This window comes from Mustela nivalis (genome assembly GCF_964662115.1).
Source record: "Mustela nivalis genome assembly, chromosome: 3".
In the NCBI taxonomy this organism is placed as follows: Eukaryota; Metazoa; Chordata; class Mammalia; order Carnivora; family Mustelidae; genus Mustela; species Mustela nivalis.
In genome coordinates this window covers 8,859,069-8,878,406 of record NC_139022.1, presented here as the reverse complement: position 1 = coordinate 8,878,406, position 19,338 = coordinate 8,859,069, and the positions used below count along the sequence as shown (strand labels likewise).

The window sequence follows — 19,338 nt, the reverse complement described above, 5'->3', positions numbered from 1 at the left end:
CAAGAAGAGGTGGGTGTGCACACAAGTCCTTTGTGGGTGAACACAGTGGACTGTCAGTGGGTGTCCTGGAAGCTCAGTGGGCCCCATTGCAGGGATGGTCCAGCAGCACAGCTGTCTGTCCTACCTGGAGTTACCGGTTGTTTTCCCGGAAAAACCAACCCCGAGGGACGGATACCTGCTGACCCACTGGGGGACGTTAACAGACGGGATGTAGGCTCGGTTCCCTGTTACCCTCCGAATGAGCTGCCTGTGAGGGGCATCTACACATCGCCTCCGGGACCAGGCATCCCTCCCAGCTTCGCCCCGCCCCAAGGCACCATCCCAGCGCCGCACGGAGAGGCTGTCCTGTCGCCCCTCCCCTTGGCGGCAGCAACGACCTGCTTCACCTCATGGGTTCCATCCCAGGGTCGGCTGCTCCAAGTGGACGGCTTCACGCGGGTGTTGGCTCATCCTTCCTCGTTCCCCACATCTGACTGACCTGGGTCATGTCCTCCTCCACAGAAGGAAGGCCGGGTAATGCGTGTGGGCACACCTTCATCCCTGGCGGGCACATCACGAGCCATCCCGCAAGCTGTCTGCCCAGTTACACACAAGCGTGGGAGAGCAAGCCCAGGGGACACCCGACGCTTCTCAGCATGGCCAGCGACCCCAACGCTCGGGCAGCGTCCCTGCTCCCTGCAGCTCAGTCCTCCCAATGGGGATGGGAACAGAGCCATCTGCTGGCACAGCCTGTGGAAGCCATGGTGCACCACCCTGCACCGGGCCTCCCCCAGTCATCCCACAACACAACACGCCCACCAAGTCTTCTGGCGTCCTCCCCAGTCCTAAAACCGCATCTACACTGCGTGAGACAGGATTTGGAGAGAAAGGCAGCCACAACAGAGGAGCTGACCAGGGCCGAGTCACCGAACATGGCAAACTTACCACCTCCTGGTGGGCTGCATTCTCTACCTTGGTGCCGTTCACCTGGAGAGACAGCAATTGAGACGTTGGAGGACGACCGTCGGTCACCACTAGTCTGGACAAGCATGGCTGAGGGCGGGAGTCGCAGCACTGACTTGCAGCACAGTGTCTCTGACAAACAGCGACCCCGTCTGGTCGGCTGCGGGGTGGCAAGAGGGCACGGGTTAGGAAACATCTGGGACGTCAAGCTCTATCAGGACGCCTGTCTGAGCTGTGTCCGCAGTGACCATTATGGTTTGTGTGTGGGCACATGCACGTGTGGGCGTGAGTGTGCTGCACACGTGTGTGTGTGTGTGTGTGTGAATGTGCGCATGCAAGCACATGTGTGGGTGACTGTGTTTGAATATGTGCGTGTAAGCACATATGTCAGGGCATGTGAGCTGAGCAGATGTGAGTGCACTTGGCGTGTGTGGGTGTGTGGAGACCACGTGGGTGCACATGCACGTGCACGAGCCCGTGAGCGTGTGGACAAGCGCGGGCAGAGAAGCAGCAGACTCCCGCCACCAAGCTGAGTGGCCAGTGCAAGCCCATTAAGAAACTTACTTCCCAGACATGCAAGGGTGGCCTAACATGAAACTCGCATGTCACCTCTTCCTAATGATGCGTTTCCACGCCTGACATGTGACGTCTGAGTCCTGGTGGTTGCTGAGTGAGGACAGAAAACAAAGCAGGACTCTCAGAAGCTGCTGACCGTTTCCGCTCTTGCTGGGGAATGAGTGGACCCGGGCGGCTGTAGATAGGGAGCCGGGTTGGGGGACACGGATGGAACGTGCCCTGGGCATGCCAGAGGCTCCCGGCACTGTGGGGCCCTCCAGTCCCCAGAGGGGACTCCTCCGCCCTCCAGTCCCCAGAGGCGGGGACAGGCGGCTTCCCAGAAACCAGCACATCTGCCCAAAATGTAAAGCAACTTGGCTTCCTGCCCTCCCATGAATTTGTTTCAACTTTTCAGCCTTTGGTTAAATCCCAGAAACCAGATACTATCCCCTTAAGCTATCCCCTTAACACGGCAATTCTCTCTGTCCCCTGAGCGCACTTCATGCCAGTCGTCAACACTGCTTGTCACTGACAAATATTAAACTTCTTTGAAAATACGGTACAGCCTTCATGTGACTAAATGCAACGGTGCTGAGTTTAGGTGATTAACGGTGTTCTCATTTCCACGGCAACGATGCCCAGAAAGCCTGCGTGGCCCAGCTGTGTGACCTGGATTCCTCCGTGTCGGTCTCCGGGTCTGTCTCCATTGTCTCTGCCCTTCTGTATTCCTGAACCCTGTCCAGCTCTGAGCTGGGGGCAGTGGACAGGACAATGCTGGCCTTGTGGGCAGGTGTGGGACCAGGCCCTGTCCTGGCTGAGAGGATCAGCCTTCAAACTGGGCTGTGCTGTCAAAACTTCCCATGCCAGGGGCGCCTGGGTGGCTCAGTGGTTTGGGCTGCTGCCTTTGGCTCGGGTCATGATCTCAGGGTCCTGGGATCGAGCCCCGCATCGGGCTCCCTGCTCCGCAGGAAGCCTGCTTACCTCTCTCTCTCTCTCTCTGCCTGCCTCTCTGCCTACTTGTGATCTCTGTCTGTCAAATAAATAAATAAAATCTTAAAAAAAAAAAAAAAACTTCCCGTGCCAAATTCTCATGGTGTGATCAGGCTGAGCAGCACTCGCGCGGGACGTCCTCCATCCCCAGGACGTCTCAGGGTCTCCATCTTGCTCTCACCCCCAGGACACTGAGCAACAAAAGCCTTGGGTGGCGGCTCAGGTGTGGCCAGGCCCCCCTGAAGACGCTGCAAGGCTCCTGTCTTTGCACATGGCCTGCATCCCTGTACAGCCCACACACGGACCCCCTCCTGTCACAGCCCCCCACAGAGCGAAATGACAGCCCGTGAGACTGACCTCTGCTCAACCACCTGCTTCTACAACAAATATTCTTGCCTTCAGTTTTGTGAGAAAGAAGAGGGACAACGGCAGAAAGTTTTTCTATCAAAGTCAAACAAGAATGAGAATGTGAAGATTTTCGGATCAGTTAAAAATAACCAGTCACCGGATACCTCTGCTGTTCTCTGGTCTACACTGATGTCTCAGGAGAGACCCACTCAGGGTGCCGCAAACCAGAACTGTCAGAGAGAGACTCGCCCTCCTCAGTGGCCTGGGTCTAACTCCCAAAAACAAGCCTCGCCCAGAGGGCGCCCTGTCCTTGGCAGCTCCACCAACGGCCCAGGCTCCCATTGGCACTGGGGCTCACGCGCTCTGGGTGCTGAGCAGCCTGCACCCTGGGCAGCCTGGCTTATGTGTCCTCCTGACGCTGTGAGGCCGGTGGGAGGTGGTGGCGGGGGAGTGGCATCCACCCACAGTGTTTGGGATGGCTCCTCAGTCACAGATATACCGGCCTTGGTGCTCACAGAGGAAGCCCAGGAGCGCATCGCTGCCGACCTCAGTTCCATACCCCAGGCCCCACGATGTACCTGGTCCCCTATCTCTGTGTGTGATGACCTCATGCCACGGCCACACAGGTTTCTCCGGGCACTTCACATCAGGCAGGAGAAGCCAGAGGTGTCTGCAGCCGTCAGAATACAGGCCCCACAGAGTGACAGTCCTGGGGTCCAACCGAAAGCAGCCCATCAGCATGTGGCCCTGAGTGCTGCACTGAGCTAATCTCAAGAACAGCACCTGCACTCACTGCCTAGACTCCCCGAGACTCAGCTCTCTGTCTGCACGGGAAGGCCGGTGAGGGCTGCAGCCCAGTCGGCGGGATCCTCATTGCAAACCTGCTTCCCTCGGTTTTCACTTGCGGTGGCCTGCAGAAGCAGGAGCAATGACAGCCGCCCGTCCCCTTCTCTGCCTCAGTCACCTTCTCTGCCATGGGCTGCTGGAGATGAAGGCTCTGTCCACCCAAGACTCCCAGCCCCCCATCCTTTGGAGCCTAGGTCCCCCAGCACGTGTGAGGCTTCAACATTTCTCTTCAGCACTGAAGTCCACTTACTGTCTGCGTCACACTGTTTTGTTGGCTGCAAAACATGATGTTCACCGGTTCGTCTACACGAAGGAAGGAACATTGAGATGCTCATTCTGTCTGCTCCAGCCATGAGGTCCAGGACTGGACCCTGGCAACCTCTCCCTCATACAGCCAGCTCACTGGAGATGAAGAGGGGACTGCAATTTGTCACAGAGGCAGGAGGAGTCAGGTTGGGCCTCGAATTTCCAAATCCAGCCCCACGCTCACCCACCCCAAAGTGTCTCCACAAACCCATCGGGTCCAAGCTAACCCATCTCAGAATAGGAGATGACCAAGGCTTGTGGACCCCCAGGAGTTAGGGTGGGACCCCTCCATCTGCGTGGGCACACGTGCCTGCACGTCTGGGTCACAGTCTATACCCTACTGTCGCCCTCGACCCGCAAGGACGACAAGAAGCCTGGTTCGGTGTTAATGCTTCATTTCTCATTTATTTCGTCAACTTCCTTAGCTTATAAGCAGCAGGGTGACCAATAAGGGGCCAAGCAATGGGGCGAGCCAATGAGAGTCTTGTTACTATGCTGATTAAATTTGAAACAGCCAATGACTATGTCCTCCTTTAGGCGGGCTTCACCAGAATGTTCGTTGTTTACTTGCAGTGTATTTTGCTGAGTGAGCCAAGTGCCATCTTGTAATGGCGGGGACTTTCCAGGCCGGAGGCGGTCCCCGACATCTCCCCCTTTTTTGTTTTATGGCAGAGATCGTGCCTGTCTTAGGTAGTCAGTAGCAGAAAACATCCTTACCCGTCATCAGACACAAGATATCGATGATCTCTGTCCTGTCTTAGGTTGGTATGTTTCTTTACTGATCTTACCCGTCTTTGACTACCGATCTAGCATGCTTAGCCATATCTGGCGAGATGTCCCAGCCTCTACTGACATAAGGGCTTGTACTATAGCTCGGCTCTGCTCTCGCTGCCGTGTTCTCCATTGGTGAATGTTTCTGAATAGAAGCAGAATGCCAATAAGAAGGAGGACAAGAAGACCAATTGTGCCAGCCCATTGTTTGGTGAACTGGAACATATTGCTGAATGTTTGAAATAGCTCTGGAAGGGAAGCTGGTTGCACACACGTCCTGTGGGAAAACACAAACGGAACCTCTGCTCCAGATTAATACAGGATCTGGGCCTTTCCATTGTCCTGTAAGGATATCCTTCCAAAGAACTAAGGGCTTGGGGGAAGAATCCATACGGGCTGAATGTCTTTCAGGTGCTGCTTGACCGTTTTTATCCTAGCAGTTTTCATTTTTAACGGCGTGCCATTGGCCTTTAGAAGGTCCTTTAGGAAACCCTCTAACCTCGACTTTGACAGTCCAGATCCCATAATTAGAATCCCAACCTAATGGCTGTTCCGTGTATACTCACCGCTAAATCCCGGCTCTAAGGCTGCCCCGCTTCTTATTGCAGACTCGCTAAATCCTGGCTCTAAGGCCGCCCCGCTTCTTATTGTGGACTTGTACAAGTTAATCCTGGCTCTAAGGCCACCCAAATCCCGGCTCTAAGGCCGCCCCACTTTTTATTGCGGACTTGTACAAGTTTTCCACCACCTTAGTCGTGGTTTTACCCCGCTTACCTGCGGACTTCTCCCTTGCAAGGTTTTTCTATTTTTCTTAATATTTCCTGGGTCTCAGCACCATTTATCGCCCTCGACCCGCAAGGACAACAAGAAGCCTGGTTCGGTGTTAATGCTTCATTTTGTCAACTTCCTTAGCTTATATGCAGCAGGGTGACCAATAAGGGGCCAAGCAATGGGGAGAGCCAATGAGAATCTTGTTACTATGCTGATGAAATGTGAAACAGCCAATGACTATGTCCTCCTTTAGGCGGGCTTCCCCAGAAAGTTTGTTGTTTACTTGCAGCGTATTTTGCTGGCAGTGAGCCAAGCGCCATCTTGTAATGGTGGGGACTTTCCCGGCCCGAGGCGGTCCCCGACACCCTACACTCCTCTACCCAACAGGCAAGAAGGTGAGGGGCTCCGCGGGCAGCATGACCAGAGCCCGGACACAGGCCCTCGAGGATGTTGCAGCGACACCCCAAGGGCGCTGTGCTATGAGCTGATCGAGTCTAGGAAAAGGCAGCTCAGAGTCTCCGTCTGCTCCCTGGGGCTGGCCCTTTGCCCTCCTGGTATGTGTCCTACACCTACCGGGGTGGGCAAGACGAGAAGGTCACAGAGAGTCCCACACGGCTGTACACACTGCCATTCATGTCACAGGGAAGGGGGGTCATGGAAATCAATGGACATGGAAATCAATCACAATTCCTATCCTGTGGTCACACGTTCATTCTCACCGACAAGTGAGAATTCTAAAGAAAAATGCAGGGCGCCAGTGGGCTTCATCAGTTGGGCTTTCGACTCCTGGTTTCCGCTGAGGTCATGATCTCCGGGTCGTGAGATCAGGCCCGTGTCGGGCTCTGCACCCAGTGGCGTGTCTGCTGGAGACTCTCTCCCTGTCCCTCCGCTGCTCCCCAGCTCATGCGCATGCTCGGTCACTAATACATAAGTAAATCTTAGAAAAGTAAAAATCAGGGGTCCAGGAGACCTAGGTCTGCACCCCACAACGCAGACACCAGAGGAGGCCTGACTACCCCCAGGCTGTAGGTGCAGGCGCATGGCCCCTCGCCGCTGGAGAGCTGGGCTGGACCTGGAACTACTGTGACCAACAATAGAATTAGAGCTTCCCGTGCTCTGGAAATGTAAATGTCATTAAGAAGGGAGGTGTGTGACATGGGACACTCCCACCCTCAGGGGACGCTGTTTGTATCACGAGAAGGCCTGGGGCCGAGCAGGAAGAGTCTCCATGCCTCACAGGGGGGACGCCAGGCAGAGCAGCCTGTCCGCTGGCGAGGGCCTCAGGAGACGTGAGGGCAAGCAGGGTGCCCAAGGCCAGCAATACTCGAAGGGCCGTTGTCCACCCGAGATCGTGGTTTTGTGACGGGAGGATTCACAGGAGGTTTCTGGATGTGCCGCACGGAGAACTCATGTTAAGCACAAGGGCCGTGGGCAGACGCAGCATACCCATATCCCCAGTGGGACACGCGCAGCACACCTGTGTCCCCAGTGGGAACGCCACTCACGCTCCAGTCCTCTTGGCTCTGAGGAAATCTTCGTAGCAGCCTTCCTCGAAGGGCCAATCCTACCACCCATGGCCATTTCAGGATTTGAAGCCATACTCTGGGTGACCAAATCCCCAGCACCGCGGTGAGCCAACCCGAGGAGTCTGCACTTCCGAACCCGAGCAGGCAGGCCTGGGCAGGGATGCTCAGCACCTGACGGGCGCCCAGTGCGAGTCTGAGACTGAGCTCAGCAGAACCGTGTCCTCGCACAGCAGGCCGGCTGGGCTCGACGTACCTGACACAGCCTCTGCCCAACCAGGTGATGCCAAGACCTAGAAATCTTTCCCCACCCACGAAACACCACTGTCCACCCTGGCAGTGTTGGCAGTATCAACCTGAGCAGCACGGGCTGGGGATGCCAGGGACAAGCTCTGTACTCCCCCCGATTCTGAGAAAGCAGTGACAGGGCCTCACTGCCCACATGGCAGGGGGCATGCCAGTCACAGCGCAGCTCCCGGGAGCTGCGGTGCTCTCCTGAAGGGAAGAGGAAGACAGAGTGGCTGTGATGCCTCCCACAGCCTCGGTGTTCACCCGAACACCCAGCTGGTCCAGCCTCCTGCCTGTCGTGTGAAATCTGGGCGTGACCCTTGCTGAGAGAAGTGTGACTTCCTGAGCCGGGCACGATCCCCACGCTGATCATGTGCAGCAAGCATCGTGACACCCAAGCAGGACAAGCGACCTCCTCAGGAACATGCTTCAAGTTTCCATGGCCAACTCTTCTGAAATGTCCTCCGAGGTCCACCACCCACAAAGCCCCAGAGGCGTGAAGCTTCCATCCCCAGACAGACCTGTGCCCAGCTTCCCCATCTGCTGGGACAGCACCCCAGTCCATGCAAACCCAAAGTCATTAAGCTTCAGCTGCCGAGCTCCCCTGTGGCTGGTCACGCACATTCTGTCCACGCTCACCCGAGCAGCCCACTCGTATCTGTGATGACACACAGATCTGCCTCCAACACAGGCATCCACACATACACACACGCTCTCACACAAGCACGGCAACCTGCCCCCATGTACTTGGACTGATCCACATTTCCCTCCAGGCAAAGTCCTGTGCGTCCCATCACTGTGTCCCTGGGGACTGGAAAGGAAGCAGCACCCAGGACGCAGCCGGAGCTGCAGAAAGCTGTCCGGGAAGGGCAGAAGGACCAGACGGGGCTGGGTGCAGGCAGACATGCAGAAAGCACACGCTGGACCCTCGATGTCATGGGCCCATGTCCTTCCCTCTCTCCCTGGCCCAGTACTGCCCCAGTGGCCTTTGAGCGGCCAGGCATCCCTGTGTGCATTTTGGGCATTTCTTCACAAGGCAAATGCGGCTTCACCTCAGACATGGCACGTGTGGAACCAGCGCTCACTGACTAGTCCCCGCTGCCTGGGGCGTGAACCCGGGGTACAGGCTGGAGTTTTCCCATTTGAGGAGGATCTAGTCTACTATGTTGTCTCTAAGACTTTCTTCCTAGTTGGTAACCACGTGTGGTTCATTAATTATTAACAAATGGAGTGAAAAATCATGTGGTTAAAACTGCATATTTTAAGAAATGTATGCATAAAATATAGTAAATTAGGAAAAATTTCGGTGTGAACTTGGAGCCTCTAAGAAGTGTTTTCTAGCTCACTACCTTAATGGCCTGACAGTGGCCATGCCTGTTTTCTGCTTGTCACCACATCCTCATGGGTTCCCTAATCCCAGACCTCGTGCACTGGCAGGAAGGGCTCCCCGGTGGGTACCAACTCCATACCTGGCACAGAAGCAAGCAGACGGGCTGAGGAGCCAGTCACAAGCTTAATCAATGGAAGAACAAAAGAGAAGCGGCGCGAGATAGTGGCAGGTAGCTGGAAAGGTAAGGACCAGGCAGGGACTTGGTCATCACAATGTGAAAAACCAGACATAAGCATTGAGGAAAAGGGTCCATCCATTTGCCCCAAAATAGGGTTTAGCTGAGGTTTCAAGAAGCAAAGCTGATGGACACACGAGATCCTTTGTCTCCAAGGAAATGCAGTTGCTGACCAGATGTGAGTGAGGCAGCCCCATGCCTGCCCAGCCCCCACGTCCCCTCCCCCATGACAGGTGCATCTGTTCCTTGTTTCGGCAGTGGGCAGGTCTCCTCCTGGTGGAAGGAGGTCCCACTCTGCCCTATGGTATGCCCAGGCTGGAGAGAGCGTCCAGACAATACGGGGCATGCCTGTTCCCTCGGCCACTCTGGGGTGGAGCGGGGGCCCTGTTCCGGTGAATGCCTGAAGGCCTTCTTCTGGAATGAAGACAGCCCTTCCTAGGGATGGCCTCCCCCATTTCTCTCCAGCCCTACAGCTTGAAACGCTGGTGCCATTTTGCAAACATGGAACAGGTGAGTCGAGGAGATGCCCTGGTTGCTAAGGGTGGTTCCTAAGATGGATGGGGAGAAGCCGGGGCCTGGACAGCTGACTTCTTGTTGAGTGACAAGAGACCCCTATTCATTTAGGCTGCTGGACACTGAAGTCCTGTCACCAAGATTTTCAGGATGCTCAGCTGCCAGGGCAATACCTAGTGAAGCCCTCAGAGCCAGGCCGCATTGCTATCTGCCGGCCACATGTCCATGGGGTCTCTGCAGTGCACCTGTGCCTCAGCATTCTCGTCTCACGAGGACGTGGCCACAAGAGTCCCCTAGGACGGGTGCCTTGAGGGTCTTGATCACGCCCGAGCACAGAGAGCATTAGCTCAAATTCGTATTGTGTCAGTAATGGGGACCCGACTGGAGGTGCTTTGGCCTGGCTAGAGGCCACGGTGCACTGGGGTCAGCCAGGTGCTCCCCACAGAGCCTGGGAGGGACAGTGCCTGATGCGTGCACACCTCTGGGTGTGCCTGTGTGCCAAGCCCCTGAGAGACGGCATTTCCTTGCTGGAGGCATAAAAACTGTTCCCGAAGACTTAGAGGGGCCCACGGGCTCACCCAGCCCCTTGGTCTCCGTCTGCACCTCTGCACCTGTCCAGGCCCCTCTTCCTTCACACCTCGGGTGGTCAGCAGCTACTCTTCTCCAGGGACCTTGCATCCTTAGGAAATGCCTGTTAACTCAGAAGCTTTGCCTGCTCTCATGCCCCTGAGCCTCATGCAGATAGCTGTGCCCAGGAAGCAGGCACCAACCACAGAGCGTGCATCCCCACCCCCACCCTACTTCCACACAACCACTGGACCCCCAGTGTCCACCATGTCATTTTACCAAATGCCCCTGGACGTGGCTGGAGCTAAAGATGCAGGGACCCACAGAGCGGTGCCGGACTCCCCTTCAGGGCACAGGGGATTCAGAGGACCATGTCCGCACCCCGAGCCACGTGTGTGCCACATTCCTGCAGCAGCGCGGTGATCGCCTGTTACTGGAAAACAGATCTTACCTCCCTGCCTTTGGAATGTCCTCAAACAACGTCTCACAGCTACAGGCCAGGCTCTGCAGGGCTCCGGAGCCCTGAATGCCTGGCCACAAGCGGCTTCCTCCCCCAAGATGCTTCCCCCATCCACATGCAGAATGCTCTCGCCACAGGCTGACCTTCGCTGACCACATTGCATGGACCCCCTCATGTCCATCCCCACATGGTTTGGTCTGGTGAACAGAGTGCGGTCCTTTCCCATGTCTCGTCCAATACCAGCTCGGGGACAGGAGCCGGTCCCCTTGCACACACAGGCTGCATGCCTCCCAGGCTCCCACACTGGGCAAGAGACAAGCTTGGTCCCTGGGCTGCAGGGACCAGATGCCCAGAGACAGGGTGGAGGTCCCACCGGGCAGCTGGGCTGGTCTGTGCAGCCAACAACGAGATCTTATTAGAGAGATGAGAACAGTGGCCTAGCACCGGAGGGCAGGAGCCCCCGCCCCTGTGTTCCGCTTCTGCACAGTTCCCTTTGTCAGTGGTCGCTGTGGTCGCTGTGGTGTGGTCATCCCTCCTAAGGCCCACCCAGTCCAGCCATCCCAGTCTCCCCACCCAGCCGCTCTGGGAGGGCAGGATGCGGCTCTCACTGCAGACCTCCAGGAGCACTGTGGTTGGCCGGCGCTAGAGGCAGGTCTCCTCCACTGTCCCCCCACCAGCAACACCCAGTGCCCCAACCTCTGCATGTGTCCCCAGAGCACAGCTCCCGTGGGCCACACAGGGAATCAGTACCTCTCTTAAGGTCTTAAAGCATCAGCGGAAATGAAACAGGTGCAGTCGTGTCAGGGAGAACAGATGAGACAAAACAGAAGGTCAGCTGAACAATGAAGCAAAGAAACAGCAGCTGATCTCTGTCACTTTCTAGCATGTGTTCTCTTATAGACCATCACACTGTGTATGTGGGACATCCGGGCACGTTATCTGCGAGGCCTCTGAATATCCTTGATATGATGACAGGGACCCTGTGTTCGGCTCCTCCCTGGAAGACAGGCAGAGATGGGGTCAGCATCACTGCAGACCTGCCCACGGAAAGGGCATCCCACAGAAGCACACGGTCATACCTTTATACTCAGGCCCAAGCCACCAGCGGGCTCTCTGCAAAGCACAACAGTTCTTTGCTCTAAAAAATTTCAGAAAACAAAGCAAGTTTAGGGTAAAATGCACGTCAGAGAGTGAATGCAAGATGCAGACATAAATTCATAATCTAAGTTTGATTAACTGAAGCATGTCTGTGAAGGGGATACTGATTCAGTTCAGCAAAGGCACACCGGACCCCTCACTCTGTGGCATCACCTAGAGCAGCAAAGACCTTGATTAAAACACAAGCAAGTGAGCAAACAAACCAGGCGATCCCTGCAGGTCGGCCCTGCCTTCCCGATCCAGGTAAGAGGACCACAGGCGGGTGAGAAACGGCTCACACCCTCCCAGAGGGCGAGAAATGGGCCCGGGGCAGAGGAAGCAGAGGGTCAAGCGTGTCTGTGGCCCTGAAGCCAGGGGGACTATCAAGAATGACCTGTACTCTCTGCTTTCCGAGTGATATGAGGGCGCCTTCGGCCCTAGTAGTGTTGAGTGTGTGTGGGCAGAACAAGGTGTCCAGGACAAGCTGGGGTCAGCAGGGCCCAGAGGGGCTCCCCCCGAGCACATGGCCTGCTCGCCGCCAGCAATGAGCCCATGCGAATGGTCCAGCCGAGCAGAAAACCAGGGTTTATGGCGCTTCCCGTCCACAACATGTGAACTCACGGGTGACCGCATTCCTGGGAACAAATTCACCATAAGTTCAAAGCAAAGAAACTGGAATGTGGAGCTCACCCACCTCCGTTAACGTGCGCACACTGGCACCCGTTAGGTGATACCATAATAGAAAATTCTGTGCTTTGAGCTCTGCTGTGGCTCTAACAGCCTGAGCTGGTGACTGTCCATGCAATTCCAGTCCCGGGGTGCGGCTTCAGGGCATCTAGTCCCGTTTCCTCCTTGTCCCCAGCCACGCCCAAGGGAGTGACATAAGTGGGCCCAGCTTGGCCCGGGAAAGACCCACGGGGCCCCTACAGGATGCTTTCCGTGTACGGAGAAACCAGTAACTGGGCCTTCGCCCCCACACAAAGGACGGGGGGTGGACAGGATGTAAACCCGTGGAGGGAGGACAGAGACGCTCCCGCCTGTGGGAATGTCCATCAACAAACCTGCAAAGCAGACTTGGGGAGCAAGAACCAGTGACAAAATCAGAGGGGAGTCGTCTGCTCACTCTGTCACTCACTGTGTAAGTGCCAGAGTCCTCCTGCATTTGGGGTGACACAGGATGTGTCTCGGGCTTTCCCAGAAGATTCTCTCCCAACTCAGCAGCCCATCCTTCTTCATGGACCACACTCAGCAGACCCCATTCTGGCCCCATCACACACTACCCTTTGGGGCCCAGGGGCTGCCCTCACTCACCAGAGGAGCGAATGATGATGTCAATCAAATGTATAATGAGACTTGGGGAGAACAGTTCACAATCCATGGTATTCAACAAACTTGTTTCCAACCCATCCTAGCTCTGGTTTTCACAAACACAAGATACAGTCCTACAGAAATCATTCTGTTTTATCATTTAATCCCAAACTCTGTTTTGACATTAATCGACTTCTGATCTATGGAGGCAAGAAGAGGAAGCAAACGGGAACCACAGAGAGGACATGGGCGCAGGCAGGTTAAACGGGAATAACACAAAGATGCGGGGATGGAGCCAAGCACGGAAACCATCAGCACGGCCAGACCCGGCGGGCGCCGTGATGACTACTTCTCCGTCCTATACAACTCCGTTATAATTCTCCGTTATAATTCTCCGTTAATACAACTTCCAATCTTCATTCCAAACTGAAATATCAGCCTGCTGACAGTCGCCCAGTACTTGCCACGTAAGAGATAAACCCAATTTCTGAAGACGACTGTAGCAGGTTCAGTCACTGTGAGACACCGAGTGATCTGCTGGGATCCCCAGGGGGTGCCAGGGGCAGCCGGCGATGGCTCCGTCTCTCGGCGTTCTTCTGCATGAGCCTGCGGGTGCCTTATCCCTTTTCTAAAAACACTTTCAAACTTTTTGAAAACTTTAAGCATTTTTTCCAGCAGGAAAGGGGGGAACTGACAATTTTTCTGGAAGGCAACTGGGCTGAGCTGGCAGTCAGAGCAGCTCTCACAGGGCTGCACAGTGTCTAGGAAGCAGTTTCTGCTCAAAACCGATCAACTCTTTTTTCTTCTACCAAGATCAGTGACAGGCAAGACCCAGGAGATAAATATTCCAGAATGCGACTACCGGTCTGTGTAAACACGAGTGCAGGAAGGGAAACATCAGCGTGGTCTGGGCTGCGAAGGTCTATAGCGGCGGAGCCAGCCCATAGCTCCCTCGACCATCAGCATGTGGGGCATGCATGGGTGGGGGGGTGGGGCATGCATGGGTGGGGGGGTGGGGCTGAAAAGCCCCATCAAGATCCCAGAACGTGGAGTCCAAATATCCTGGACCTGGTCTAGATCCCAGTCAGAACGTGGACCTGCATTCCTAGGCAGATGAAACCTGCCCCCGAGGATGACAGCACCACAGCCGCCCACCGTAGCCAGAGAGAGACGGGAGCGCAAACACTCGCGTCCCCCATGAGAACCCGATAGTGAAGAGGTGAAGGAAATGCGGGGCCTCCCTCTCCTCCCAGAATCTGCCCGGCTCCTGTGGCCGAGGCCAGGCACCTTTCATCAACCAGGTGAAATTAGCTGTTCGGCCTCACCTGGCGGCCGCTCATTCCAGGGCCCCCTCCCCCGGTCCCTGCTCAGCACCCACCACCCGGGGTCTCCCATCCGTGCTCTTGTGGGAGTCTTCAGATGGAGACTGTCGTGTCTGACATGTTGTTTGAGCGGCACCTGGGGATCCCGGCTCCATGTGTGGCTCCCGTCTTACTTCAAGACGTTCCCTGTTTTCCCGTCTGCTGGGTCCTCTTCTCCCCTGTCCCATCTCCCTAACTTCTCAGGAAACACCAGGTCATGTGGGTGGGCCAACATCCCCTCCCCCAAGCAGCCAGGTTGGCCGTCCTTCTTGGCCACCGACATTCTGCTCGCTTTTCCCCTGCATCCGTGCTCTGCCACGAGCGTCCCCAGGTCCACAGATCTGAAACTCTGGTGCTGCCCCAGTAGAATTTTTTTTAAAGATTTTATTTATTTATTTGACAGGCAGAGATCACAAGTAGGTGGAGAGGCAGGCAGAGAGAGAGAGAGAGGAGGAAGCAGGTCCCCCTGAGCAGAGAGACCAATGTGGGGCTCGATCCCAGGACCCTGGGATCATGACCTGAGCCGAAGGCAGAGGCTTTAACCCACTGAGCCACCCAGGCGCCCCCTGCCCCAGTAGATTTTAAAAATCATTAAATTTAATTTTGACTTCTCTCTTTTGTGACAAGAACACCAGTCATTAACGGACACTTTGGTTACTTTTCAGCAGGTTCTGTTCAACAGCCAGTTGTGTCCTCCAGAACCGGCTGCCAAGACAGCGAAAGCAGGCAGAGGACCGGATGTCCGCACAGTTCTACCCAAAATGTGTCTCACCTTCCAGAGAAGTTCACTGTAAGTGACTGAAACCAAAAGAAAAACGGAGCTTTAGCGTGGAAACGCCTGTTTGTGCCTGGACACCGGGGCAAGAGGATATGTGGTGCAGGCCAGTGCCTGCTCTGTGTGCCACTGCTCATCGTTCCAGATGGAAACCCTCAGCCATGCATCACCTCCCATGCTCCGTTGTCTCCATCTCCAGTAAGAGTGTGTCCCGTGTCTCGCTGCAGTGTGTGGGGACATCTTCTCCAGGGAAACACATCAATGAGGAAACCACAAAAGGCAGGGACACAGAGCGATACACCTCAACCTGACCTTGTTTTGTGGCTGGGGACGTTTAAATAGCGGGGGGCAAACAGTCCTGAGGCCATCAGTGACCTTCCCGAGGAGCCTCCCTGGCAAGCCCATGCAGAGCACAGTGCTCGGGGCACTTACGTGGGCACCATGACTGCTCCCCCCGACACAGACCACGTCCTGTTTCTGCACCATGAGGACCTCTGGTGTCAGCTTCAGGCAGATGTCGTATGCGCTTCCAGACCCCTCATGGTACAGGGAGGCAATGCCGGTTCTGGTCTGTGGGACAAAGCAGAAACACAGGCAGAGGTTATGAGTGTGGGGACTGCGGGGGCTGTGGCAGGACCACAGCTTGCTCACCCACAACCCGAGAATGCACCGGGACAGACCACGTGGGGACAGCACAGCAACGTCCATCTGGCCATGGCTTCATGAATTTAACACATGGTAAGTATGAATTCTGAGTTACTGTTTCCAAGCAGTTCTTACAGGATTTCATAAAAACATTTTTAAAAGAAAATTAGGATTTTCTTTAAAAGCTTGAAAATATTAATACCTTGTTCAAATCCACTTTTCTACCTTTAGAAAGGCTTTTGTTTCCATGTTTATCAAAGCTCTTTGAATGCAAGAAATGTTGAAAATCAGCAAAACGTGTTATCAGTATTCTCATCATTACATGGAAACCGACTGTATCAGAAGTGCTGTCCCCCAGACAGGATGACCCAAGAAAGACCTTGCTCCCAGGATGAAGCTGCGACTCAGAGTAACCAAACTCCATCAGTCGGCCAGATGCTGTGATGGGACAGCCCAGCCCTGGGACACTGTGGGATGGGACCACACAGAAGCACGTGTACCAGGGACCCTTCGAGGCTGGCAATCAGCCACATGAGCAGAAAAAGAAGAGACTCCCAAGATCACTGATAAATTCCAAAGACGGTGTTCGATAATGTTAAATACTCATCCACAATGGAACCTTCTGGTAAAAGGCACCGTCCTTCACCTTCGGGAAAACATCTAAAAAGACAGCGTTTGTCACTTGCCATGAGGAATTATTGGAAGCTTCCCCTGGAGACAGAGGCTAAGAAAAAGATGCACGATTGCTCCTGCCGCTGCTCCTGGCCAGTTCGAGCAGGCATACGGCACATGCTTCAAACACACGTGATGCACAAAGGAAAGGAGTAGAATGAAGCTGTTTCACAGGTGGGATCCCTGAGCAGGAGAATCAAAGCACCTACATCACATCTGTCCCGCGAACATTCCAACCTTCTGTCTACAGCGTAGCATCACTACCAGCTAATGGGTTATCAGGAAAATGCCGCAAAAGGAGCATCAATGTATCAGCAACAAATAACAACCCTGGAAAGGAAAGGATACACTTCGCGGAGAATTAACCACCAGCATCCAGAAACCGGCTGATGAAAACTGGGCAGGTCTCCACACTTAAAATCTGAGACTGTTACTGGGAGGGAAACAATGAGACCTGAATAAGTTATGGATCGTGTTCACAAACCGGACAGATTCCTGCTCTGGAGCGGTCAGAGTTCTCTCTGAGTTCACCTATAAATCAGTCTCTGAATTAATCTGTTGTGAATTCAAAACAAAATCACAAACCCCAGCAAGTCTTTAGAAACTGACAAAATAATTTTAAATTTCAAATGGAATTGTAATCATATAGAGTGAGTACAATCCTGAAGGACACCCAGGCAGAAGACGTACAATGCCAGGTATAAAGAACCATCTTGAGGTTCTAGCAATGAAAATATGGGGTATTTGCTTGAGAAAGTAGCTAGGCAGAGAAGACAGAATACACAGCCCAGAACAAATCCACTTTCATCTGTCTGCTCACGTGTGACAAGCACAACACGAAGGTCAGGTAGGAAAGAACCCAGGAAAACATAACTCAGCGCCCCAGGGAAGAGCACAGGAAACAACCCAGTCCAGCTGGACTTCAGAGCGACAGCTGCACGGCGAATCAACAAAATGCTTAAAAGCAAACAGGTGAAAACATTTCGATGGACTCAGAGTAAAGTTGATTTGAACAGCATGTAAAATCAGTTCTAGCCTGCAGATGCCCTAATTTTGAAATTCTAATCCAGAAAGGGACTAACGGTTCAACATAAAAACTGAGAAATTATTTTCAATAAAACTTACCCCAAAGAGATCAAAACGTTACCCACAGAGTGAGCGATCTTGGCATCACATATATTTGATAGAGACACACACAGAAGGTAAAAAGTGCTCCTAAAATCAGCAGAAATAATAGGAATTTTGTGAGTCTCTGAAAGACCAGTTAAATGCCTCCAAAAACCTCGCACAAGGTGGTGAGAATCCCCACCTCAGCGTGTCACGCAGCATTTTCCTGAACAAGTTTGTCTCCCATCAGACAGGATAAACGAGTTTAAAGGTATAAAAATCCAACGGCATTTACAACATTCACAAAGGATACTGAGGTCCACCAATAGAACCGAGAAGGACACAAACGTCAGACATCACTGCGGCTAGCGTAGGTACGGCTGCATAAAAATCACACTCAATCTACATAATCTGCAAACACGGCTGCATGTTTATATAATAATTTATAAACAATAATGTAAGGACACAATTATTTTGAAAACACAATTTGTATAATTACACATAGAACCAAGAGAAAAAAAAAAAGAATTTCCTCCAAAAATCCTCTCGGTACCCAGGGCTATACCCACCAAAACCACTTGAGGACTTCAAGGAGAACACTGGATCCTTTATTGGAATTGTTGAAGAATACTAATTAAACAGAGAACCATCTGTGCGTAAGAAAATGAAGTGTATCAACCGTCCCAAAGCTGATCTATTTGCTCACTGCACAACTGGTCAGGACCTGGACAGAAAGGTCTGGACTTCCTAGAATTCAGGGGTCCTGGGGGCCAGGATGGGCAGAGGAGGGTCTCGTCCTGGCAGGGACCAGTTCTGCAGTTGACCCCGGGCCCCACGGGACTCTTCTCCAGGACCTGGCCCCTGTGCCATCAGGATGCAAACTCAAGACATCCTCAGTGTCCTCGGCTGCTTTCCTAGCTCTTCAAAGTGCTACAGGAAATAATGGTTCTTATGCCTGTTACTGTCAACAGCCCCTGGAATCAACGGGCTCTGTCATCATCCAGCTGTAAGAACAACTGCAGGTAAAAACAGTCCAGGGCTAGAAACACGGCTGAAGAGCCACTCGGAGAGGCCAGCCAGGGCCCCCGGTGAGCGTGGACACCTGTGGCAGCGGGACACTGGCTGGGAACAAGACTAGATATTAAGACAGCAGCAGCAGAATCGAAGAGTCCCATGGACCCTCCTACAATCCCGGGTGCAGACATGCAGCTGGTGCAGCCGGCTCCTCTCAGACCCTTGGGCTTTTCTGACAGGGCACATGAGGCAGAAGCAGGGCAACACTGGGCAGCGGCACTGCAGCGAAACATGGTTTCACCCAAGGCCCTGCCAGGGAGGCCCCTGCACACCCCTGGGAGGAGGACCCACCACCCCAGCCACCAGTGGGCTGCCACCAGGCTAGGAGCTCCTGTCCTCTCAGCCCAGCCGGGTGCGTGCACTTCCGGAACTTTATCGGCAGAAGACATGTCCTTTTTTTTGCCACCCTCTACGTGCAGACCAGTTCCCGGTGAAAACCGATCTGCTGCAGTAGACTCAGAGTTGACAGGAAGCAAACTCAGAAACCAAACAGCTCCTCTGACAGCACGCCTGCCTGTCATGCCTGCCTGTCACGCCCTGCCTGTCAGCCCGTGTTTCTGGGTTGTAGTTAGCATCAGAGTCCATGTGGCAGAAGGAGGAGCCCTCCGCTACCTACACTGCCATTACGCACTCAGCCACATGGGAAACGTTTCCACCCCATCTTTTGAAATGATTCATGCCATCGAGTATGATACGCATTTTAAAGAAAAAAACCTAAGGCATTTTTAGTTTGGAACACAAAAAAGAGGAATTTGTACCTTAGGAGACAGTTCCCTACCAGCAACAGACTAGCAAGATGGATAGATCCTCATGG

At 54.0% G+C, this 19,338-nt stretch overlaps 1 protein-coding gene across 1 annotated transcript in view; it reads right to left on the bottom strand.

The window, feature by feature from the left end:
- LOC309861890 (gamma-2-syntrophin-like) overlaps positions 1-19,338 on the bottom strand; it is a gene marked incomplete at its 5' end in the record, with an annotated part of 131,702 nt that overhangs the window by 98,589 nt on the left and 13,775 nt on the right. The window contains 6 exon segments of the mRNA XM_082725200.1: positions 925-1,102; positions 7,409-7,547; positions 7,862-7,998; positions 11,354-11,442; positions 11,525-11,581; positions 15,459-15,596. Of these exon segments, the coding sequence (XP_082581326.1) occupies positions 925-1,102; positions 7,409-7,547; positions 7,862-7,998; positions 11,354-11,442; positions 11,525-11,581; positions 15,459-15,596 (738 nt within the window).